This window comes from Tachyglossus aculeatus, chromosome X3 (genome assembly GCF_015852505.1).
Source record: "Tachyglossus aculeatus isolate mTacAcu1 chromosome X3, mTacAcu1.pri, whole genome shotgun sequence".
Lineage (NCBI taxonomy): Eukaryota > Metazoa > Chordata > Mammalia > Monotremata > Tachyglossidae > Tachyglossus > Tachyglossus aculeatus.
The window spans coordinates 14,383,124-14,409,371 of NC_052099.1; the positions used below are offsets into that span (position 1 = coordinate 14,383,124).

General features: G+C 46.8%; 1 protein-coding gene across 8 annotated transcripts in view; it reads left to right on the forward strand.

Moving 5' to 3' along the window:
• Positions 1-26,248, forward strand: part of DENND4C (DENN domain containing 4C) — a 164,963-nt gene that overhangs the window by 119,988 nt on the left and 18,727 nt on the right. For all 8 annotated transcript variants that reach the window (XM_038770216.1, XM_038770217.1, XM_038770218.1 and 5 more), the window contains 5 exons: positions 6,417-6,594; positions 7,974-8,083; positions 9,888-10,063; positions 20,267-20,440; positions 24,280-24,475. In XM_038770216.1, the coding sequence (XP_038626144.1) occupies positions 6,417-6,594; positions 7,974-8,083; positions 9,888-10,063; positions 20,267-20,440; positions 24,280-24,475 (834 nt within the window). The remainder of the gene's footprint in view (positions 1-6,416; positions 6,595-7,973; positions 8,084-9,887; positions 10,064-20,266; positions 20,441-24,279; positions 24,476-26,248) is intronic.

Sequence of the window (26,248 nt, forward strand, 5' to 3'; positions counted from 1 at the left end):
GCGCCGTACTAAGCTAAAGGCAGGTAGCCTTCCCCTAGACGAAGAATTCCAGCTTTTTTTTTTCCCTTGGCAAAATTCATTCAGTCGTATCTATTGAGCGCTTACTGCGGGCGGAGCGCCGTACTAAGCTAAAGGCAGGTAGCCTTCCCTTAGACGAAGAATTCCAGCTTTTTTTTTCCCTTGGCAAAATTCATTCAGTCATATCTATTGAGCAGGCAGAGCACTGTACTAAGCGCTTGGGAAGTGCAAGTTGGCGACATATAGAGCCGGTCCCTACCCGACAGCGGGCTCCCGGTCTAGACGGGATGCTCACGGTGAGATTTTTTTTTTTTGGAGCCCGCGCAGACCCACTCGCTCCCGTCCGTATCGGCCAGCGGGTTTCTGCGGCCGAGCGGCTGGGGCCAGGCGCCTGCCGGGATTTGGGAGTTTTGCGGGACGGAGCGGTCTAGCGGATAGATGGGATGAAGTCCCGAGTGTGTTAGGCGGCCTTTGGCTCCGTGGAAGGAGCCCGGGCTTTGGAGTCGGAGGTCGCGGGTCCAAATCCCGGCTCCCCTAATAATAATAATAATAATAGTACTTGTTAAGTGCTTACTATGTGCACAGCACTGTTCTAAGCGCTGGGGAGGTTACAAGGTGATCAGGTGGTCCCGCGGGGGACTTACAGTTTTAATCCCCATTTTCCAGGTGAGGTAACTGAGGCCCAGAGAAGTTAAGTGACCTGCCCAAAGTCACGCAGCTGACAGTTGGCGGAGCCGGGATTTGAACCCATGCCCTCTGACTCCAAAGCCCGGGCTCTTTCCACTGAGCCACGCTGCTTCCCCTAGTTGTCAGCCGCGTGACGTCGGGCGCGTCGCTTCCCTTCCCTGGGCCTCGGTGACCTCGTCTGGAAAATGGGGATGAAGACTGGGAGCCTCCCCCGCGTGGGACAACCCGATCGCCTTGTAACCGCCCCGGCGCTTAGAACAGTGCTTTGCACGTAGTAAGCGCTCAATAAACGCCGTCGTTATTAGTATTATCACCCGTGAGTTTCAGAGAAGGAAACTCATCTTTCTCTTGAGTTGCTCTTTATTTTGGAAAGGGTCACAGTTCTAATAATAACGTTCTAATAATAACGTTCTAATAATAACGTTCTAATAATAGCAACGACGGCATTTATTTGTTAACGATGGCATTTGTTCGCACTGTGTGCGAAGCACAGCGTAATGTAGTCCCGCCCGAGCAGAGGGCTCCGCACATCTGAAACCGTCCGTATTCTGCTTTTTTTTTCATTCATTCATTCATTCAATCGCATTTATTGAGCGCTTCCTGTGTGCGGAGCACTGGACTGAGCGCTTGGGAAGTATCGCGGCGTGGCATCTGGAAAGCGTGGGAATGCCGCTTGCCGTGGACGAGGCCGGTTTTCCGCCGTATTTCCACGTACTCGGCCGCCCGCGGTCTTCGACTCCGGCGAATTGGAAGACGGAGGCTGGTCCAGGTCGTTCGTTCATTCGTTCGGTCGTATTTATTGAGCGCTTCCCGCGTGCAGAGCGCTGTACTGAGCGCCTGGGAAGGAGAAGTCGGCGACATCTAGAGCCGGTCCCTACCCGACGGCGGGCTCACGGGCTAGAAGGGGGAGCCGGACAACAGAGCAACACGTATTAACAAAATGCAATGAATAGAATGCAAAATAAAATGAATAGAATGCAAAATAAAATGAATAGAATGCGAAATAAAATGAATAGAATGCAAAATAAAATGAATAGAATGCAAAATAAAATAAATAGAATACGAAATAAAATACATAGAATACAAAATAAAATAAATAATAGAATACAAAATAAAATTAATAGAATGCAAAGTAAAATAGAGTACAAAATAAAATAAACAAAACAACACATATTAGCAAAATGCAATAAATAGAATACAAAAGAAAATGAATAGAATACAAAATAAAATAAATAGAATACAAAATAAAATAAATAATAGAATACAAAATAAAGTAAATAATAGAATACAAAATAAAATAAATAGAATACAAAGTAAAATAGAGTACAAAATAAAATAAACAAAACAACACATATTAGCAAAATGCAATAAATACAAAATAAAATGAATAGAATACAAAATGCAATAAATAGAATACAAAATAAAATAAATAGAATACAAAATAAAATAAATAGAATACAAAATAAAATAAATAATAGAATACAAAATAAAATAGAGTACAAAATAAAATAAACAAAACAACACATATTAACAAAATGCAATAAATAGAATACAAAATGCAATAAATAGAATACAAAATGCAATAAATAGAATACAAAATAAAATAAATAGAATACAAAATAAAATAAATAGAATACAAAATAAAATTAATAGAATACAAAATAAAATAAATAGAATACAAAATAAAATAGAGTACAAAATAAAATAAACAAGACAACACATATTAGCAAAATGCAATAAATAGAATACAAAATAAAATAAATAGAATACAAAATGCAATAAATCAAATACAAAATGCAATAAATAGAATACAAAATAAAATAAACAGAATACAAAATAAAATAAATAGAATCCAAAATAAAATCGAGTACAAAATAAAATAAATAGAATACAAAATAAAATAGAGTACAAAATACAATAAATAGAATCCACCAAGCCAAGCTCCCCTGTCTCCCAGGCCTAGAGGAAAGCTTAGAGAAGCTTGCAATGAATAGAATGCAAAATGCAATGAATAGAATACAAAATAAAATAAATAGAATACAAAATGCAATAAATAGAGTACAAAATAAAATAAATAGAATACAAAATAAAATAAACAGAATACAAAATAATATAAACAAACAAAACAACACATATTAACAAAATGCAATAAATAGAATACAAAATAAAATAAACAGAATACAAAATAAAATAAACAGAATACAAAATAAAATAGACAGAATACAAAATAAAATAAACAACAGAATACAAAATAAAATAAATAGAATACAAAATAAAATAGAGTACAAAATAAAATAAATAGAATCCACCAAGCCAAGCTCCCCTGTCTCCCAGGCCTAGAGGAAAGCTTAGAGAAGCTGGCAATGAATAGAATGCAAAATGCAATGAATAGACTACAAAATAAAATAAATAGAATACAAAATGCAATAAATAGAGGACAAAATAAAATAAATAGAATACAAAATAAAATAAACAGAATACAAAATAAAATAAACAAACAAAGCAACACATATTAACAAAGTGCAATAAATAGAATACAAAATAAAATAAACAGAATACAAAATAAAATAAACAGAATACAAAATAAAATAAACAACAGAATACAAAATAAAATAAATAGAATACAAAATAAAATAGAGTACAAAATAAAATAAATAGAATCCACCAAGCCAAGCTCCCCTGTCTCCCAGGCCTAGAGGAAAGCTTAGAGAAGCTGGCAATGAATAGAATGCAAAATGCAATGAATAGACTACAAAATAAAATAAATAGAATACAAAATGCAATAGAGGACAAAATAAAATAAATAGAATACAAAATAAAATAAACAGAATACAAAATAAAATAAACAAACAAAGCAACACATATTAACAAAGTGCAATAAATAGAATACAAAATGCCATGAATAGAATACAAAATGCAATAAATAGAATACAAAATGCAATAAATAGAATACAAAATAAAATAAATAGAATACAAAATAAAATAAACAACAGATTACAAAATGAAATAAATAGAATACAAAATAAAATAAACAGAGTACAAAATAAAATAAATAGAATCCACCAAACCAAGCTCCCCTGTCTCCCAGGCCTAGAGGAAAGCTTAGAGAAGCACCGTGGCCCAGCGGATAGAGCTCGGGCTCGGGACTCCGAGGTCGTGGGTTCCAATCCCCGCCCCGCCGCTCGTCAGCCGGGTGACCTTGGGCAAGTCACGCAACTTCCCTGTGCCTCAGTTCCCTCATCTGCAAAATGGGGATCAAGACTGTGAGCCCCGCGCGGGACAGCGCGATCACCCGGCATCCTCCCCAGTGCCTAGAACAGTGCCCTGCACACGGCGAGTGCCTAACAAATGCCTTTATTGTTATTATTATTATCATTATTATCATTATTATTATTATTATTATTATTATTATTATTAGTTGTGGACAGTAGTCGTAGCTACCGCTATACTGTCCTTTCCCAAGCCCTGCTCTGCACGTGGTAAATGCTTAATCCGTACAACTGAACGATTCAGTGAATAAGCGCCGGGCAAATACCAAAATAATAATATTTCCACGAGGCGACGATGTTTCTCGCGTGGCCTAGTGCTTCTCACGCCCTTTTCTCTTCATTGAGAAGCAGCGGGGCCCAGTGGAAAGAGCCCGGGCTTCGGAGTCCGGGGTCACGGGTTCAAATCCCGGCTCCGCCACTTGTCAGCTGGGTGGCTCTGGGCAAGTCGCTTCACTTCTCCGGGCCTCAGTTCCCTCATCTGGAAGATGGGGATGGAGACGGTGAGCCCCCCGTGGGACAACCTGATCCCCTTGTAACCTCCCCAGCGCTTAGAACAGTGCTTGGCACATAGTAAGCACTTGATAAATACCATTATTATTATTATTATTGCCAGCCGCCAAACGCTTAGGGCAGTGCTCCGCTCCTGGTTGCCCAGTGGTGATTAAGCGCTTAGTACAGTGCTCTGCACATAGTAAGCGCTCAATAAATACGATTGATGATGGTGATAACGATGGTATGGATGACTTGGCCCGAGGGTATGGAGAGACGGTGCCCTCCGCCTTACCTCCTTCCCCTCCCCACAGCACCTTGATATATATATATATATATATATATATATATATATATATATATATATATATATATATATATATATATATATATCAATAATATATATTATATATATAAATACATATATATGTATATATATAAATATATATAAATGTGTATATAAATACATACAAATATATAAATATAAATATATAAATATAAATATGTATATATAAATATATAAAAATATATATACAAATATATATATTTGTATGGATTTATTACTCTATTTTATTTGTACATATTCTATTTGTTTTATTTTGTTGATATGTTTGGTTTTGTCCTCCGTCTCCCCCTTCTAGACCGTGAGCCCGCCGTCAGGTAGGGACCGGCTCCATAAGTTGCCGACTTGGACTTCCCAAGCGCTTAGTACGGGGCTCTGCCCGCGGCAAGCGCTCAATAAATACGACTGAACGAACGGGAAAAGATCCCGGGACACGTGGGGCGGAAGCCTGGAAAAGATTGAGAAGTGGCACAGCGGGAATCCTGAGGGTCATCCGGATGTAGAGAGCGAAAAAAGCCAGAGGGATAAAGAGTGGGGCCCGGGAATGTAGCTCAACCGTCGGCTTTCGGGACATCCGCTGAAGACCGAATTCATTCAGTCGTATTTATTGAGCGCTTCCTGTGCGCAGAGCACTGTACTAAGCGCTTGGGAAGGACAAGTTGGCAACGTCTAGAGACGGTCCCCTACCCGACGGCGGGCTCACGGTCTAGAAGGGGGAGACAGAGAACGAAACAAAACATATTGACAAAATAAAATGAATAGAATGAATCTGTACAAATGAAATAAATTCATTCATTCAATCGTATCTATTGAGCACTTACTGTGCGCAGAGCACTGTACTAAGCGCTTGGGAAGTCCAAGTTGGCAATATATAGAGACGGTCCCCTACCCGACCGCGGGCTCACGGTCTAGAAGGGGGAGACAGAGAACGAAACAAAACATGTTGAGAAAATAAAATGAATAGAATGAATCTGTACAAATGAAATAAATTCATTCATTCAATCGTATCTATTGAGCACTTACTGTGCGCAGAGCACTGTACTAAGCGCTTGGGAAGGGCAAGTCGGCAACATCTCGAGCCGGTCCCCTACCCGACGGCGGGCTCACGGTCTAGAAGGGGGAGACAGAGAACGAAACAAAACATATTAGCAAAGTAAAATGAATAGAATGAATCTGTACAAATGAAATAAATAAATTCATTCATTCAGTCGTATCTATTGAGCGCTTACTGTGTGCAGAGCACTGTACTAAGCGCTTGGGAAGTCCAAGTTGGCAACATATAGAGACGGTCCCTACCCGCCGGCGGGCTCACGGTCTAGAAGACTTGGGAGAGCACGGTACAGCAGAGCTGGCAGAGTCCCTGCCCACCGCGAGCGTATTCGTTCGATCATTCGTATTTATCGAGCGCTCACGGGGCGCAGAGCACTGTGCTGAGCGCTTGGGAAGGACGCGTCGGCAGCGTATAGAGACCGGGCTCGCGGTCCGGAAGGGGGGAGACGGACGACGAAAGCGAACGCGCCGAGAGCTGACGGTTTAGAGACGTGGGCGGACTGGACGGGGCCGAGTTCGAGGCCGGAAACCCTGAACCGTGAAATTCGTTTGTATTGAAGGAGGAAACCGGTAAAGATTATAGTTTCCCCACTGGTCTGGAAGACCACGTGTTGGGAGATCATCAGCCATCGAAAGGAAGCGGCCCCGGACTAGCCGCCGGTGAACTCACGCAAAGTAATACCAGCCTCGGCAGCAGCAGCAGCAGTGGAGATGCCGGCAAGCTACACTACCCAGCAGGTACGGAGAAGGACCCCTAAATGAATGCTATTTTTTAAAAATTTCTATTATTCTATTAATTCATGCTATTATTATTTTTATTTTATTATTCGAATTTCCAGATTCGAACTGGCCTCCTTTTCCCTTCAGGGGCCATTGCTCCATTTGATCGTAAAGATTACATTCTCTAGTTTAGCGGTACCTTCATTCGTTCATTCATTCAGGCGTATTTATTGAGCGCTTACTGTGGGCAGAGCACCGTACTGAGCGCTTGGGAAGTCCAAGTCGGCAACATAGGGAGCCGGTCCCTACCCGACGGCGGGCTCACGGTCTAGAAGGGGGAGACGGACGACAAAAGAAAGCATATTAACAAAATAAAATCAATAGAATAGATATGTACAAGTAAAATAAATACATAGAGTAATAAATATGTACAATTCATTCAATCGTATTTATTGAGCGCTTACTGTGCGCAGAGCACCGTACTAAGCGCTTGGGAAGTCCAAGTCGGCAACATAGAGAGACGGTCCCTACCCGACGGCGGGCTCACGGTCTAGGAGGGGAAGACGGACGACAAAACAAAACATATTAACAAAATAAAGTCAATAGAATAAATATGTCCAAGTAAAATGAATAAATACATAGAGTAATAAATATGTACAATTCATTCAGTCCAAGTCGGCAACATAGAGAGCCGGTCCCTACCCGACGGCGGGCTCACGGTCTAGAAGGGGGAGATGGACGACAAAACAAAACATATTAACAAAATAAAATCAATAGAATAAATATGTCCAAGTAAAATGAATAAATACATAGAGAAATAAATATGTACAATTCATTCAGTCGTATTTATTGAGCGCTTACTATGCACAGAGCACCGTACTAAGTGCTTGGGAAGTCCAAGTCGGCGACATATAGAGACGGTCCCTACCCGACGGCGGGCTCACGGTCTAGAAGGGGGAGACGGACGACAAAACAAAACATATTAACAAAATAAAATCAATAGAATAAATATGTCCAAGTAAAATGAATAAATACATAGAGTAATAATTATGTGCAGTTCATTCAGTCGTATTTATTGAGCGCTTACTGTGCGCAGAGCACCGTACTGAGCGCTTGGGAAGTCCAAGTCGGCAACATATAGCGACGGTCCCAGCCCGACAACGGGCTCACTGGACCTCTCGCTTCCTTTCATTTTCTTTTAAATTTCCCCCAAACCGTCGGTCCTCGGGGTTCACCTCCTGGAGCCCCAACGGGTGGCGGCCCAAGCTCCGCTCCTTCGAAAACGGCGCTCAGAAAGTGTCCGAGGGCCGTTTTCGAAGCAGCGCCGCGCGAGCGAGCGAGGGAGGCACCAGGCCTACGTGTTCCGACTGTCCGTTCTCACGATTTCTTTCCTTTAGGCGAAGTCCTCTTTCCCAGGGATGTAAAGAGCCAGGAGTTGGAAAAGTCAGAGCATGGGTCTTCTCAAAATACCAGCATGTCCAGCATCTACCAGAACTGTGCCATGGAGGTAAAATTCCGCCGGGGCCGCCGTGCCGTCGACCGTTCGAATATTATTCTTGTATATTCTTCCGTAGTCGTCGTCTTATATACGCGTGTATTTGTATGAATTTATTACTCTGTTTTATTTGTGCATATTCGATTTATTTTCTGTTTCGTTTTGTCGTCCGTCTCCCCCTTCTAGACCGCGAGCCCGCCGTCGGGCCGGGACCGGCTCTCTCTCTCTGTTGCCCACTTGGACTTCCCAAGCGCTTAGTCCAGTGCTCTGCACGCTGGAAGCGCTCAATAAATACGACTGAACGCGTGAATATTCTTGTTCAAACCACAGGAAGCTAGAAAGGAGGCGGCCGTTTGATTGGACTTTTAAGAGAATAGGAATGAATAATAATAATGATAGTGGTATTTGTTAAGCGCTTGCTACGTGCAAATAATAATAATAATGATGGCATTTATTAAGCGCTTACTACGTGCAAATAATAATAATGATGGCATTTATTAAGCGCTTACTATGTGCAAATAATAATAATAATAGTGATGGCATTTATTAAGCGCTTACTATGTGCAAATAATAGTAATAGTGATGGCATTTATTAAGCGCTTACTATGTGCAAATAATAGTAATAGTGATGGCATTTATTAAGCGCTTACTATGTGCAAATAATAGTAATAGTGATGGCATTTATTAAGCGCTTACTATGTGCAAAGCACTGTACTAAGCGCTGGGGAGATTACAAGAACAGGTTGACCCAAGGGGGGGCTCCCAGTCTTAATCCCCATTTTCCAGAGGAGGGAACTGAGGCCCAGAGAAGTGAAGTGACTTGCCCAAAGTCACCCAGCTGACAAGTGGCGGAGCCGGGATTCGAACCCATGACCCCTGACTCCAAAGCCCGGGCTCTTTCCACCGAGCCACGCTGCTTCTCCAAGCAAAGCGCTGCTCTAAGCGCTGGGGCGGTTCCGATAATAGTGATAGCGTTTATTAAGCGCTTACTATGTGCGGAGCACCGTTCTAAGCCAGGGTGATCAGGTGGTCCCACGGGGGGCTCGCGGTTTTAATCCCCGTTTTCCAGATGGGGGAAACTGAGGCCCAGACTTGCCCAGAGTCACCCAGCTGACAGTGGGCGGAGCCGAGATTTGAACCCGTGACCTCGGACTCCCAAGGCCGGACTCTTTCCACTGAGCCATGCTGCTGCTCAGAAGTAGGGACTGTTAGAGAAATTAGAGACTGATTTCCAAAAGGGTAGGAAAAATCCTCGTGCCGGACTCTCCGCGTCCGGAAAACTCAGTCGTTCATTCATTCATTCAGTCAATCGTATTTATTCATTCATTCGTTCAATCGTATTTATTGAGCGCTTACTGTGTGCAGAGCACTGGACTAAGCGCTTGGGAAGTCCAAGTTGGCAACAGTTTGAAGAGAAGCGGCGTGGCTCAGTGGAAGGAGCCCGGGCTTTGGAGTCAGGGGTCATGGGTTCGAATCCCGGCCCCGCCACTGGTCAGCCGGGTGACTTTGGGCGAGTCACTTCACTTCGCCGGGCCTCAGTTCCCTCATCTGGAAAATGGGGGTGAAGACTGTGAGCACCCCGTGGGACAACCTGATCTCCTTGTAATCTCCCTAGCCATCAATCGATCAATCGTATTTATTGAGCGCTTACTGTGTGCAGAGCACTGTGCTAAGCGCTTGGGAAGTACGGATTTAGAGACCGGTTTATCGGCGTTCCCGAGCTCGGCAGCCAGTATTGCGCGATTTTGGTGCAGTCGCAAGGACGTCGTCGTGGCGATCGAAGAAGGCACTTCAGGTATTTTCCTTCTCGTTCTAGGTCTTGATGTCGAGTTGTTCGCAGTGCCGCTCCTGCGGGGCCCTGGTTTACGACGAGGAAATCATGGCCGGCTGGGCGGCGGATGACTCGAACTTGAATACCACGTGCCCGTTCTGTAAAAGCACCTTCTTGCCGCTCCTCAATATAGAGTTCAAAGACTTCCGTGGATCCGCAAGGTCGGTATTCCGAACCGGGCCCGGAAATCGGAGGTGATGCCTCGTAACGCGGGCACCTGCCTCTTCCGAGCGTCCAAGGAGAGAGCGGGGCTTGCCGTTTTCATTCCCGAGGCGCCCACCAAAATCTCCAGTTTCCCCCCCGCCTGTTTAGTTGGAGACAAAAGCTGAAAACGGTCTTTTGTTTCCCGCCGGCTCTCAATTTTCCAAGGTATTCGGAAAGAGGTCAGGCCATCGGTCGTGTTTACGGAGCCCTTCCCGTGTGGCGGGTACGGCGTGACGGAGTCGGGAGACACGCTCCCCGCCCGCAGCGAGCGTACGGTCTTAGAGTTTGCTCGTATAATAGAGATCTACGAGATAGTCGACGACCTTGTGTGGATTTTTAGCTTCCACTTCATTCATTCATTGTCATATTTATTGAGCGCTTACTGTGTGCAGAGCACTTAGAGTTCGCTCGTATAATAAAGAGATCTACGAGATAGTCGACAACCTCGTGTGGATTTTTAGCTTCCACTTCATTCATTTATTCATTCAATCGTATCTATTGAGCGCTTACTGTGTGCAGAGCACTTAGAGTTCGCCCGTATGATAAAGAGATCTACGAGATAGTCGACGACCTCGTGTGGGTTTTTAGCTTCCACTTCATTCATTCATTGTCATATTTACTGAGCGCTTACTGTGTGCAGAGCACTTAGGGTTTGCCCGTATAATAAAGACGTCTATGAGGTCGTCGACAACCTCGTGTGGATTTTTAGCTTCCACTTCATTCATTCATTCTCATATTTATTGAGCGCTTACTGTGTGCAGAACACTTAGAGTTCGCCCGTATGATAAAGAGATCTACGAGATAGTCGACAACCTCGTGTGGATTTTTAGCTTCCACGTCATTCATTCATTCAATCGTATTTATTGAGCGCTTACTGTGTGCAGAGCACTTAGAGTTCGCCCGTATGATAAAGAGATCTACGCGATAGTCGACAACCTCATGTGGATTTTTAGCTTCCACTTCATTCATTCATTCATTCAATCGTATTTATTGAGCGCTTACTGTCTGCAGAGCACTTAGTTCACTCGTATGATAAAGAGATCTACACGATAGTCGACAACCTCGTGTGGATTTTTAGCTTCCACTTCATTCATTGTCGTATTTATTGAGCGCTTACCGTGTGCAGAGCACTTAGGGTTTGCTCATATAATAAAGAGATCTACGAGGTAGTTGACAACCTCGTGTGGATTTTTAGCTTCCACTTCATTCATTCATTCAATCGTATTTATTGAGCGCTTACTGTGTGCAGAGCACTTAGAGTTCGCTCGTATAATAAAGAGATCTATGAGATAGTCGAAAATCTCGTGTGGATTTTTAGCTTCCACTTCATTCAATCGTATTTATTGAGCGCTTACTGTGTGCAGAGCACTTAGTTTGCTCGTATGATAAGGAGATCTACGCGATAGTCGACAACCTCGTGTGGATTTTTAGCTTCCACTTCATTCATTCATTGTTGTATTTATTGAGCGCTTACTGTGTGCAAAGCACTTAGATTTCACTCGTATAATAAAGAGAGCTACGAGATAGTCGACAACCTCGTGTGGATTTTTAGCTTCCACTTCATTCATTCATTCAATCGTATTTATTGAGCGCTTACTGTGTGCAGAGCACTTAGAGTTCGCTCGTGTAATAAAGAGATGTAAGAGATAGTCGACAACCTCATGTGGATTTTTAGCTTCCGTTTCATTCATTCACTCAATCGTATTTATTGAGCACTTACTGTGTGCAGAGCACTGTACTAAGCACTTGGGAAGTACAAGTTGGCAACATATAGAAACAGTCCCTACCCAACAGTGGGCTCACAGTCTAAAAGTGGGCTCACAGTCATTCATTCAATCGTATTTATTGAGCGCTTACTGTGTGCAGAGCACTTAGAGTTCACTCGTATAATAAAGAGATCTACGAGATAGTCGACGACCTCGTGTGGATTTTTAGCTTCCACTTCATTCATTCATTCATTCAATCCTATTTATTGAGCGCTTACTGTGTGCAGAGCACTTAGTTTGCTCGTATGATAAGGAGATCTACGCGATAGTCGACAACCTCGTGTGGATTTTTAGCTTCCACTTCATTCATTCATTGTCGTATTTATTGAGCGCTTACTGTGTGCAGAGCACTTAGGGTTTGCTCGTGTAATAAAGAGATCTACGAGGTAGTCGACAACCTCGTGTGGATTTTTAGCTTCCACTTCATTCATTCATTCAATTGTATTTATTGAGCGCTTACTGTGTGCAGAGCACTTAGAGTTCGCTCGTATGATAAGGAGATCTGCGCGATAGTTGACAACCTCGTGTGGATTTTTAGCTTCCACTTCATTCATTCATTGTCATATTTATTGAGCGCTTACTGTGTGCAGAGCACTTAGGGTTTGCCCGTATAATAAAGAGATCTACGAGGTCGTCGACAACCTCGTGTGGATTTTTGGCTTCCACTTCATTCATTCAATCGTATTTATTGAGCGCTTACTGTGTGCAGAGCACTTAGAGTTCACCCGTATGATAAAGAGATCTACGAGAGAGTCGACAACCTTGTGTGGGTTTTTAGCTTCCACTTCATTCATTCATTCAGTCGTATTTATTGAGCGCTTACTGTGTGCAGAGCACTTAGACTTCGCCCGTATGATAAAGAGATCTACACGATAGTCGACAACCTCGTGTGGATTTTTAGCTTCCACTTCATTCATTCATTCAATCGTATTTATTGAGCGCTTACTGTGTGCAGAGCACTTAGACTTCGCCCGTATGATAAAGAGATCTACACGATAGTCGACAACCTCGTGTGGATTTTTAGCTTCCACTTCATTCATTCATTCAATCGTATTTATTGAGCGCTTACTGTGTGCAGAGCACTTAGAGTTCGCCCGTATGATAAAGAGATCTACGCGATAGTCGACAACCTCGTGTGGATTTTTAGCTTCCACTTCATTCATTCATTGTCGTATTTATTGAGCGCTTACTGTGTGCAGAGCACTTAGAGTTCGCTCGTGTAATAAAGAGATCTAAGAGATAGTCGACGACCTCGTGTGGATTTTTAGCTTCCACTTCATTCATTCATTCCCATATTTATTGAGCGCTTACTGTGTGCAGAGCACTTAGAGTTCGCCCGTATGATAAAGAGATCTACGCGATAGTCGACAACCTCGTGTGGGTTTTTAGCTTCCACTTCATTCATTCATTGTCGTATCTATTGAGCGCTTACTGTGTGCAGAGCACTTAGAGTTCGCTCGTGTAATAAAGAGATGTAAGAGATAGTCGACAACCTCGTGTGGATTTTTAGCTTCCACTTCATTCAGTCGTATTTATTGAGCGCTTACTGTGTGCAGAGCACTTAGAGTTCACTCGTGTAATAAAGAGATCTAGGAGATAGTCGACAACCTCGTGTGGATTTTTAGCTTCCACTTCATTCATTCATTCAATCGTATTTATTGAGCGCTTACTGTGTGCAGAGCACTTAGAGTTCGCCCGTATGATAAGGAGATCTATGAGATAGTCGATGATCTCGTGTGGATTTTTAGCTTCCACTTCATTCATTCATTCCCATATTTATTGAGCGCTTACTGTGTGCAGAGCACTTAGAGTTCGCCCGTATGATAAGGAGATCTACGCGATAGTCGACAACCTCGTGTGGATTTTTAGCTTCCACTTAATTCATTCATTCAGTCGTATTTATTGAGCGCTTACTGTGTGCAGAGCACTTAGAGTTCGCCCGTATGATAAAGAGATCTACGCGATAGTCGACAACCTCGTGTGGGTTTTTAGCTTCCACTTCATTCATTCATTGTCGTATTTATTGAGCGCTTACTGTGTGCAGAGCACTTAGAGTCCGCCCGTATGATAAAGAGATCTACGAGATAGTCGACGACCTCGTGTGGATTTTTAGCTTCCACTTCAATCATTCATTGTCGTATTTATTGAGCGCTTACTGTGTGCAGAGCACTGTACTAAGCGCTTGGGAAGTCCAAGTTGGCAACATAGAGAGACGGTCCCTACCCAACAGCGGGCTCACAGCTTCAACAATCTTAGCAGGATTTTAACGAGCAGCAAAACTGCCGATCGCGAGGATCAGTTCTTCCCCCTTCTAGGGACCGTCTCTATATGTTGCCAACTTGGACTTCCCAAGCGCTCAGTACAGTGCTCTGCACACAGTAAGCGCTCAATAAATACGATTGAATGAATGAATGAATTCCCTCCGATCAAAGGTGCCGTTTCGTTTTGGGTCGGAGGACGGAAAAGGGCGGGAATTTTAGGGGGACGGAGACAGGCTTCCCAGAGCTAATAATAATAATAATGATGATGGCATCTATTAAGCGCTTACTATGTGCAAAGCACTGTTGTAAGCGCTGGGGAGGTTACAGGGTGATCCGGTGGTCCCACGGGGGCTCCCAGTCTCCGTCCCCATTTTCCAGATGAGGGAACTGAGGCCCAGAGAAGTGAAGTGACTCGCCCAAAGTCACCCGGCTGACAGTTGGCGGAGCCGGGATTTGAACCCGTGACCCCCGACTCCAAAGCCCGGGCTCTTTCCACTGAGCCAGCTAATAGTTTAGAGGGCCACCATTTGGGGTCTTTTCCACCCTACCTGAAAAAATCTCAGGTATTGTCAGAGATAATAATAATAATAATAACGGCATTTGTTAAGCGCTTACTATGTGCAAAGCACTGTTCTAAGCGCTGGATCTAAGCCAGAGTTGTTAATAACGGTGGTACTTGTTAAGCGCTTACTATGTGCGAAGCACTGTTCTGCACGCTGGGAGGGATGCAGGGTGATCAGGTTGTCCCACGGGGGGCTCCCAGTCTTCATCCCCATTTTACAGATGAGGGAACTGAGGCACAGAGAAGTGAAGTTCAAGACTGTGAGCCCACTGTTGGGTAGGGACCGTCTCTATGTGTTGCCAACTTGTAGTTCCCAAGCGCTTAGTACAGCGCTCTGCCCACAGTAAGCGCTCAATAAATTTGATTGATTGACGTTAATTAAGAAGTTAAGTTAGAGAAGCAGCGGGGCTCAGTGGAAAGAGCCCGGGCTTCGGAGTCAGAGGTCAGGGGTTCGAATCCTGGCTCTGCCACATGGCTGTGTGGGCAAGTCACTTCACTTCTCTGAGCCTCAGTTCCCTCATCTGGAAAATGGGGGTGAAGACTGGGAGCCCCCCGTGAGACAACCTGATCACCCTGTAACCTCCCCAGCGCTTAGAGCAGTGCTTGGCACATAGTAAGCGCTTAATAAATGCCATCATTAGTTTGGGGTCTTTTCCGCCCTCACTGACAAAATCCCCGGTACTGTCAGAGATCTGCGATGAGCCAGCAGGGAAGCTGACGGCAGCCAGTTGTACCTATTGGGCGCTTACTGGGTACAGACCACTGTACTAAACCCATGGGAGACTACAGAGGTGACGGGTTCAAATCCCGTCTCCGTCACTTGCCAGCCGTGTGACTTGGGGCAGGTCTCTCAACTTCTCCGGGCCTCCGTTCCCTCATCTGGAAAACGGGGATGAAGACCGGGAGCCGCCCCCGTGGGACCACCTGATCACCTTGTAACCTCCCCAGCGCTTAGCACATAGTAAGCGCTTAATAAACGCTGTTATTATTATTATTATTACTACTGTGTGACCTCAGGCACCTCACTTAACGTCTCTGTGCCCGTTCCCTCGTCTGTAAAATGGGGATTAAAAGTGTGAGCCCCGCGTGGGGCAACCTGATTACCCTCTACGTGTCCCAGCGCTTACAACAGTGCTCGGCACGTAGTAAGCGCTTAACAAATACCGTTATTATTATTAGTACAGTATAATAATTTTGGGTCGGAGGACGGAAAAGGGCGGGAATTTTAGGGGGCCGGAGACGGGCTTCCCAGGGCCAGTAGAAGCAGCGTGGCTCAGTGGAAAGAGCCCGGGCTTTGGAGTCCGAGGTCATGGGTTCGAATCCCGGCTCCAGCGCGTGTCTGCCGTGTGACCTTGGGCAAGGCACTTCACTTCTCCGAGCCTCAGTTCCCTCATCTGGAAAATGGGGATTGACTGGGAGCCCCACGCGGGACAACCTGATCACGCTGTATCTCCCCCAGCGCTTAGAACAGTGCTTTGCACATAGTAAGCGCTTAACAAATGCCATCATCATTATTATTATTATTATTAGAGGTTAGAGGGCCACCATTTGGGGGTCTTTTCCACCCCAACGGAAAAAAATCTCCGGTGTTGTCAGAGATCGAAGCCAGAGCTAATCGTAATGATGGTGGACGTGTTCCCTGCCCACAAGGAGCTTAAAGTCTAGAGGAGGTTGTGGGGAGGTTACGCGCTTAGTACAGTGCTCTGCAAGCAGTAAACGCGCAATAAGCACGATTGAATAAAGAATAATAACAGTGATGGCATTTATTAAGCGCCTACTATGTGCCAAGCACCGTTGGAAGCGCTGGGGCGGTGACAGGGTGATCAGGCGGTCCCACGGGGGGCCCGCAATCCTCACCCCCATTTGCCGGATGAGGTCACTGAGGCCCAGAGGAGCGAAGTGACCTGCCCAAAGTCACCCAGCTGACAGCTGGCGGAGCCGGGATTCGAACCCGGGACCTCTGACTCCGAAGCCCGGGCGCTTCCCACGGAGCCCCGCTGCTTCCCCAGATGAATGAAGGGGGCTGATCGCCCCCATTGCCCCGCTGGAATGCTCTTAATCAGTCCTTCATTCATTCAACCGTATTTATTGAGCGCTTACTGTGTGCAGAGCACTGGACTGAGCGCTTGGGAAGTACAAATAATAATAATGGCGTTTATTAAGCGCTTACTACGTGCAAAGCATTTTACTGAGATAAGTAAAAATAGACACTTTTCAGCTGCCCAGGTTGGACTTGTCTGGCTTGGCAAAGACCTGGAAACGGAGCAAAAGGGAAAAAAACCAAGGAAAACCCAGGAAGACTGAGGTATTCGCGGAAAAGGCTCCAGATCCCTTCTCCCGGAATCCAAATTCCTGGAAAAAGGCCCCGGACTGTCTGCCCTGAGTGCAAATTCAGGCAGGCGAGGGTACCTGTGTTCATCCGGACCCAACCCTCTGCACTGGGCCCATACTCATGGCTCGGTGGGAAGCGCCCGGGTTTTGGAGTCCGAGGTCACGGGTTCAAATCCCGACTCCGCCAATTGTCAGCGGGGTGACTTTGGGCCGGTCACTTCACTTCTCTGGGCCTCAGTTCCCTCATCGGGAAAATGGGGATGAAGACGGTGAGCCCCCCGTGGGACCACCCGATCGCCGTGTAACCTCCCCAGCGCTCAGAACGGTGCCCTGCACATAGTAAGCGCTTAATAAATGCCATTATTATTATTATTATTATTATACTGGTCAGAATGAGTCGAGAAGCAGCGGGGCTCAGTGGAAAGAGCTTTGGAGTCAGAGGTCTTGGGTTCAAATCCCAGCTCTGCCAATTGTCAGCTGGGTGACTTTGGGCCTCAGTTCCCTCATCTGTAAAATGGGGATGAAGACTGTGAGCCCCCTGTGGGACCACCTGATCACCTTGTAACCTCCCCAGCACTTAGAATGGTGCTCTGCACGTAGTAAGCGCTGAATAAATGCCATTATTATTATTATTATTATACTCGTCAGAATGAGTCAATCAATCAATCAATCAATCGTATTTATTGAGCGCTTACTGTGTGCAGAGCACTGTACTAAGCGCTTGGGAAGTACAAGTTGGCAACATATAGAGACGGTCACTACCCAACAGAGTCGAGAAGCAGCGGGGCTCAGTGGAAAAGAGCCCGGGCTTTGGAGTCAGAGGTCATGGGTTCAAATCCCCGCTCTGCCAATTGTCAGCTGGGGGACTTCGGGCAAGTCACTTCACTTCTCTGGGCCTCAGTTCCCTCATCGGGAAAATGGGGATGAAGACCGTGAGCCCCCCGTGGGACCACCCGAGCGCCTTGTAACCTCCCCAGCGCTTAGAACAGTGCTCTGCACATAGTGAGCCCCGCGGTGGGACCACCTGATCACCTTGTAACCTCCCCAGCGCTTAGAACAGTGCTTTGCATGTAGTAAGTGCTTAATAAATGCCATTATTATTATTATTATTATTATTATTATCATTATTATTATCATTATTATAGTAAGCGCTTAATAAATGCCATTGTTGTTATTATTATCATTATTATTATTATTATCATTATTATAGTAAGTGCTTAATAAATCTCGTTATTATTATTATCATTATTATTATTATTATCATTATAGTAAGCGCTTAATAAATGCCATCGTTATTATTATTATTATTATTATTAATGACACAGGGTAAACTGGCTTTCAGTTCTGGTTGGCTCTGTGGGGAAGTGCGGGGACTTTTTCAGTTTTCCTTCATCTCGCGATGATTTCGGAAATCCCAGTGGGAAACAGCTGTTTTGTCCTTGCCCGCGGTGGCAGGCGACCCCCGGTTTCCGGCCGAGCCGCGGCGTTAACCAAGGCCGCTATTTCTTGAGCGCCTCCCGAGCGCAGAGCGCCGTACTGAGCCCCGAAGCGGAGCGGGTGCGTTCGCCCGCGGGGAGGCTTCCGTTCTAACGGGGGAGACCGGCATAGAAAATGACAGGGAGAGATCGGCCGCGGGAAGAAGAACGGGAACAGATGGGGAATTGCGGAATAACTCAAGGTACAGTCAGTCAGTCGTATTTGTCGAGCGCTTCCTGGGTGCAGAGCACTGTACTGAGCGCTTGGGAAGGACGAGTTGGCAACATACGGAGGCGGTCCCTACCCGACGGCGGGCTCACGGTCTGGAAGGGGGAGACGCACAACAAAACATTAACAAAATCAAATAAATTTCAGTCCACGGGTCCGAAGAGCGGCAGCTGGGTTGAGGGCGAAGGTTTGGGGGATTCTGGCGGAGCAGAGCGGGGCTCTGACCCGGCGTACGTTAAATTTTGCAAAATAGTAAGGAAACGTTAAAAAAAACGCCCCAAGCAAGTCAAATCCGCCCTCAGGCAGGTGAAACCCCCGCGGTTCCGTGGCTCGGCGGGAAGAGCCCGGGCGCTGGAGTCCGAGGTCACGGGTTCGGATCCCGAGCTGTGGGACTTCGGCCAAGTCGCTTCACTTCTCTGAGCCCCGGCGACCTCACCTGGGAAATGGGGATGGAGACCGTGAGGCAACTGGATGGACAGAGAGCGGGAAAAGCGCGGCCTTCTCCTGCTCTCCCCCGCCCGCTTATTCGCTTATTGCACTCCCGGCTCCCCGGCCGGCGAGGTCACTCATTCGGCCGTCTTTACTGAGCGCTTGCCGTGTGCAGGGCACTGTACTAAGCGCCAAGTGAAGGAATTGAGTGCAATCGATTCCTTCACTCGGGTTCAAAACCTCAGGCAGCAGGGGGGTTTTGAAAGCACTCTGCCTTTTATCGGCGAGCCATTCCCACAGATGGGCAAGTAGGGAGTTGTATTATTTTTGACGGTTCGGTTTGCGGAAGGGGGGTCCGTGTTCTTTTACGGTTGGTGTCTGAATTGATTACTCCGTTTTATTGGTGCATTATTTATTCTATTTATTTGATTTTGTTAATATGTTTTGTCCTCCGTCTCCCCTTCCTAGACCGTGAGCCCGCTGTCGGGTAGGGACCGTCCCTGGATGTTGCCGACTCGGACTTCCCGAGCGCTTAGTCCAGTGTCTACATGTTGCCGACTCGGTCTTCCCAAGCGCTTAGTACAGTGCTCCGCGCACAGTAAGCGCTCGATAAATACGACTGAGTAAGAATGGCATTTATTAAGCACTTACTAGGTGCCGAGCGCCGTTCTAAGCGCTGCGGGGGATACAAGGTGGTCAGGTTGTCCCACCTGATTTTACCTCATTTTACAAGATGAGGTAACTGAGGCTCAGAGAAGTTAAGTGACTTTGCCCAGTGTCACCCAGCAGACATCATCATCGTCATCAATCGTATTTATTGAGCGCTCACTATGTGCAGAGCACTGTACTAAGCACTTGGGGAGTACAAATTGGCAACATATAGAGACGGTCCCTACCCAAACAGTGGGCTCGCAGTCTGAAAGGGGGAACAGTCTAAAAGGGGGACATGTGGCGGAGCCGGGATTTGAACCCATGACCTCGGGCTCCAAAGCCCGGGCTCTTTCCACCTCGAATGAATGAATGAATTTTGGGTTGGCTTGGTTCTTTTTTTTTTTTTTTTTTGAAGTGCGTCAGACTTGTTTTCCCCCCCCCCACCGTCTCGCCCAGCTTCTTCCTGAAACCGAGCGCTTCCGGCGACAGCGGCAGCATTCCCTTAGCCGGCGGTCCCCCGGAACGCAAGGCCGCCGCCTCTCCCGCCGATCCAGATTTGACCGGTTCGGAAGATTGCGCCAAGCGCGGCCGAGACGTGGCCGAAGGGATCGGTTCGGCGGAGGAACGGAGGTATCGCACGTCGGGAGCGGGTGCGGGATCTAGGCGGGCTCGTCCGCCGGCGAGCGGTCCTCTGTTACCGCGAAGCGGCCCGGCTCGGTGGGAAGAGCCCCGGGCTTTGGAGGCGGAGGGCGTGGGTTCATTCATTCGTTCGTCCAGTCGTATTTATTGAGCGCTCACTGTGTGCAGAGCACTGGACTGAGCGCTTGGGAAGTCCAAGTTGGCAACATCGAGAGCCGGTCCCTACCCGCCAGCGGGCTCACGGTCTAGAAGGGGGAGACGGACGACAAAACATATTAACAAAATCAAGTAAATAGAATATGTACACGTAAAACAGAGTCATAAATACGTACAAACATATATACATCCCATACATTCATTCATTCATTCATTCAATCGTATTTATTGAGCGCTCACTGTGTGCAGAGCACTGTACTAAGCGCTTGGGAAGTCCAAGTTGGCAACATCTAGAGACGGTCCCTACCTGCCAGCGGGCTCACAGTCTAGAAGGGGGAGACGGACAACAAAACATATTAACAAAATCAAGTAAATAGAATACGTACACGTAAAACAGAGTAATAAATACGTACAAACATATATACATCCCATACATTCATTCATTCAATCGTATTTATTGAGCGCTCACTGTGTGCAGAGCACTGTACTAAGCGCTTGGGAAGTCCAAGATGGCAACATCTAGAGACGGTCCCTACCCGCCAGCGGGCTCACAGTCTAGAAGGGGGAGACAGGCGACAAAACATATTAACAAAATCAAGTAAATAGAATATGTACAAGTAAAACAGAGTGATAAATACGTACAAACATATATACATCCCATACATTCATTCATTCATTCATTCAATCGTATTTATTGAGCGCTCACTGTGTGCAGAGCACTGTACTAAGCGCTTGGGAAGTCCAAGTTGGCAACATCTAGAGACGGTCCCTACCTGCCAGCGGGCTCACAGTCTAGAAGGGGGAGACGGACAACAAAACATATTAACAAAATCAAGTAAATAGAATATGTACAAGTAAAACAGTAATAAATACATACAAACACATATACATCCCATTCATTCATTCAATCGTATTTATTGAGCGCTCACTGTGTGCAGAGCACTGTACTAAGCGCTTGGGAAGTCCAAGTTGGCAACATCTAGAGACGGTCCCTACCTGCCAGCGGGCTCACAGTCTAGAAGGGGGAGACAGGCGACAAAACATATTAACAAAATCAAGTAAATAGAATATGTACAAGTAAAACAGAGTGATAAATACGTACAAACATATATACATCCCATACATTCATTCATTCATTCATTCAATCGTATTTATTGAGCGCTCACTGTGTGCAGAGCACTGTACTAAGCGCTTGGGAAGTCCAAGATGGAAACATCTAGAGACGGTCCCTACCCGCCAGCGGGCTCACAGTCTAGAAGGGGGAGCAGGTAACAAAACTAAACATATTAACCAAATCAAATAAATAGAACAGAGTAATAAATACGTACAAACATACACACATATATCCCAGACGCTGTACTAAGCGCTGGGGTAGATACAAGCTAATACGGTGGGACATGGTCTCTGTCCCACACAGTCTCAATTCCCCCTCTGCAGCTGCGGGAACGGAGGGGCGGAGAAGTGAAATGACTGGCCCAAGGTCACACGGCAGATTAAGACTGGGGGCCCACCTCATCACCTTGTAAGCTCCCCAGCGCTTAGAACAGTGCTTGGCACGTAGGAAGCGCTTAATAAATGCTATCGTTATCATCGTTCTTAATATTAAATATTAATACATGCTATTATTAATAATAATAATAAATACGATCGAATGAATGAATGAATGAAAGTCACTTCTCTCATCTGGCAAATGGGGATCAAGACGGCGAGCCCCACGTGGGCCAACCTGATAACCTCGTACCTCCCCCAGCGCTTAGAACAGTGCCTGGCACGTAGTGAGCGCTTAAGGAATACCGTCATTATTCCTGTTGTTAGCATTCCCCTCCCCATTCCCGATCAACCACCGGCGTGGCGCGGCGAGATTGCCACTCGTGGTCAGAGGGGCGGTTGGAAAACTTTCTCCGTGCCCGAAGGGGTGTAACGGTCCCAGCCGTTAGCGACGCTCTTCAAGTCATGGAGGGGAGACGGGGGGTTGGAGGGAATAATGCGGATTATTTGGAATCGGGGGAACGGGCAATAAGAGAGAGAAAGATCTAGAAATTCAGAGGATTCAATCCAATCGTATTCATTCGTTCCTTCTGTCGTATTTATTGAGCGCTTACCGTGTGCGGAGCACTGGACTGAGCGCTCGGGAAGTCCAAGTTGGCAACCTAGGGAGCCGGTCCCTACCCGCCAGCGGGCTCCCGGTCTAGAAGGGGGAGACGGACAACAGCACATATTAGCAAAATCAAATAAATAGAATAAATATGTACAAAGAGAATAAATAAATGGAATAACAGGTCCTCCTGGCTCCGAAGCCCAGTGGCCGTTGGGTATCGTTCCCCTTCGAGATAAGCTCAGAAATTCCTTTCAGTTTTCCAACGGATTTAACCGTGCCAACTTGTGCTTCCCAAGCGCTTAGTCCAGCGCTCCGCACACAGTAAGCGCTCAATAAATACGATTGAATGAATGAATGAATGAATGAACTGGGCCTGTCCAGATGGGTCCCCGGCAGATACCTCCTTATTTCATTCCTAAGGATAATAATAATCATCATCATCAATTGTATTTATTGAGCGCTTACTGTGTGCAGAGCACTGTACTAAGCGCTTGGGAAGTACAAGTTGGCAACATATAGAGACAGTCCCTACCCAACAGTGGGCTCACAGTCTAAAAGATAATAACAATGATGGCATTTGTTAAGTGCTGACTATGTGCTAGGCACTGCTCTAAGCGCTGGGGGGGGGATACAAGCAGCGTAGCTCAGTGGAAAGAGCCCGGGCTTTGGAGTCAGAGGTCACGGGTTCAAATCCCGGCTCCGCCAATTGTCAGCTGTGGGACTTTGGGCAAGTCACTTCACTTCTCTGGGCCTCAGTTACCTCATCTGTGAGTGAGCCCCCCCCGTGGGACCACCTGATCACCTTGTAACCTCCCCAGCGCTCAGAACGGTGCTTTGCACGTAGTAAGCGCTTAATAAATGCCAACATCATCATTATTATTATACAAGGTGATCAGGTTGTCCCACGGGGGGCTCACAGCCTTAATCCCCATTTCGCCGACGAGGGGACTGAGGCCCAGAGAAGCCAAGTGACCTGCCCGGGGTCACACAGCTGACGGTTGGCGGAGCCGGGATTAGAACGCGCGACCTCCGACTCCGAAGCCCGGGCTCGCTCTTTCCACTGTACTTATTGAGCACCTCCTCAGTCGGGGTCAGGGAGGAGGGAGCGGGAAGCCGTTAAAGCGACTTCCTCGGAGAAGGCGAATCGACTTCCGATTCGGACGACGACAGGGAAGGAAGGCGTAGCTTGAGACGACGGGGCCGGGGAACTCGAGGTTATTCAAGAGCGTGCACCGGGATGGCCCCAAAATGCCAATGGGAAAACTCAAAAGAGTCGCGGTCGGCAGGGGAAAATGCTGGCGCACGCGTCCTTGCTATTTGCTTTTAGGATGGCCGCCGCCCTCGTCCCGGGACGGTGTTCGGGGGGTTCAGGCGCCGATGGATTTATTGACCGGAGCCTCCGGGCGATTTTATTGCACGGGATTCGCGTCAGGCCGTTCTAGTCCCAGGAACCGCCACGTTGCTTTTAACGGGGGGGACAAACGAGTCCAATTCTGACCGTCCGGCGCGCGATCCGAGGGGAAGCGCGCTTTCGGTCTCGATCTTTCCTCTCCGTTGTTTTTTTCCTTTTCCCAAGTCGGAAATCAGCGGCGGACGGCGACGGCCCCACGGCTGCGAGGACGCTGCCCGCGGCCGCCGGCCCGTCCAGGCGAGGGGTGTCTTTGACTCGAAGTCACAGCGTCGGCGGGCCGCTGCAGAACATCGATTTCTCTCAGCGGCCCTTCCGTGGCATCTCGACCGTCAGCCTGCCCAACAGCTTGCAGGAAGTCGTGGTGAGTTGTTGCCAGTTGGTGCTTCCCCAGCGCTTAGTACAGTGCCCTGCACATAGTAAGCGCTCAATCAATACGATTGATTGAGTGATCGATTGAGTTGGGCTCGAAATTTCGCGCCCGTTGAACGGTCGCTCGGTGTAGCGCTTCCTAAATAGCATCCTAGCGAATCGCCACGGTTCCCCTCCCGGCTCCGCCGCTTGTCCGCCGTGTGACCTTGGGCCAGTCATTTCACTTCTCTGCCCCTCCGTTCCCTCAGCGGCAGAGGGGGGGGATTGAGACCGTGAGCCCCATGTGCGACAGAGACCGCGTCCCACCTCATTAGCTTGTATCTACCCCAGCGCTCAGTACAGTGTCTGGTGTACATGTGTATATGTTGGTACGTATTTCTTTTATTTTATTATTTATTATTGTTATTTATTTTATTTTATTTTATTTTGTTAATATGTTTTGTTTTGTCGTCCGTCTCCCCCTCCTAGACTGTGAGCCCGCTGTCGGGTAGGGACCGGCTCTCGACGTTGCCAACTTGGACTTGCCAAGCGCTTAGTACAGTGCTCTGCCCACAGTAAGCGCTCAATAAATACGATTGCGTGAGTGAACGGTACAGATTTATCACTCTATTTTACTTGTGCGTGTTTCCTATTCTATTTATTTTGTTAATGATGTGCATCTAGCTTTAATTCTGCCTGTTCTGACGACTTTGGCACCCGTCTCCATGTTTTGTTTTGTCGTCTGTCCCCCCCCTTCTAGACTGCGAGCCCGTTGTCGGGTAGGGACCGTCTCCATATAATAATAATAATAATAATAATAATGATGATGATGATAATAATGATAATAATAATAATGATGGCATTTATTAAGCGCTTACTATGTGCAAAGCAGTGTTCTAAGCGCTGGGGAGGTGACAAGGTGATCAGGTGGTCCCCCAGGGGGGCTCCCAGTTTTAATCCCCATTTTCCAGATGAGGGAACTGAGGCCCAGAGAATCAATCAATCAATCAATCGTATTTATTGAGCGCTTACTGTGTGCAGAGCACTGGACTAAGCGCTTGGGAAGTCCAAGTTGGCAACATATAGAGACGGCCCCTACCCGACAGTGGGCTCAAAGTGAAGTGACCGGCCCAAAGTCCCCCAGCTGGCGGAGCCGGGATTTGAACCCGTGACCCCTGGCTCCAAAGCCCGGGCTCTTCCCACTGAGCCGCGCTGCTTCTATATGATGATGATGATGGCCATTTATTAAGCGCTTCCTACGTGCAACGCACTGTTCTAAGCGCTGGATATGTTGCCGACTTGGGCTTCCCACACTCGGCACCCGGTAAGCGCTCAATAAATGCGATCGAATGAGTGGTACGCAGCAGGCGCTCAACAGGTACCGTTATTGCCATTCTTCTCGACCGCGAGCCCGCCGGCGGGTAGGGACCGTCTCTAGACGTTGCCAACTTGGACTTCCCAAGCGCTTAGTCGGGTGCCCTGCGCACGGTAGGCGCTCAATAAATACGACTGACCGATTGCTGTTATTATTAATGAGAAATGGCCGCCCAGGGGCAAGTGGCTCCTCAAAGCAGCCCCGGGGGCGAGGTTACACAGTTCCGAGGGTCCGCGTGCGCGACGGCATCCCGTCCCCCCCGTCCCCTGAGCGGTGGGGATTGAGTTTCCGCGCCGTTCAGTCAATCAATCAATCGGTCGTATTTATTGAGCGCTTCCTGTGTGCGGAGCACTGGACTGAGCGCTTGGGAAGCCCGAGTTGGCAACACCTAGAGACGGTCCCGACCCGACA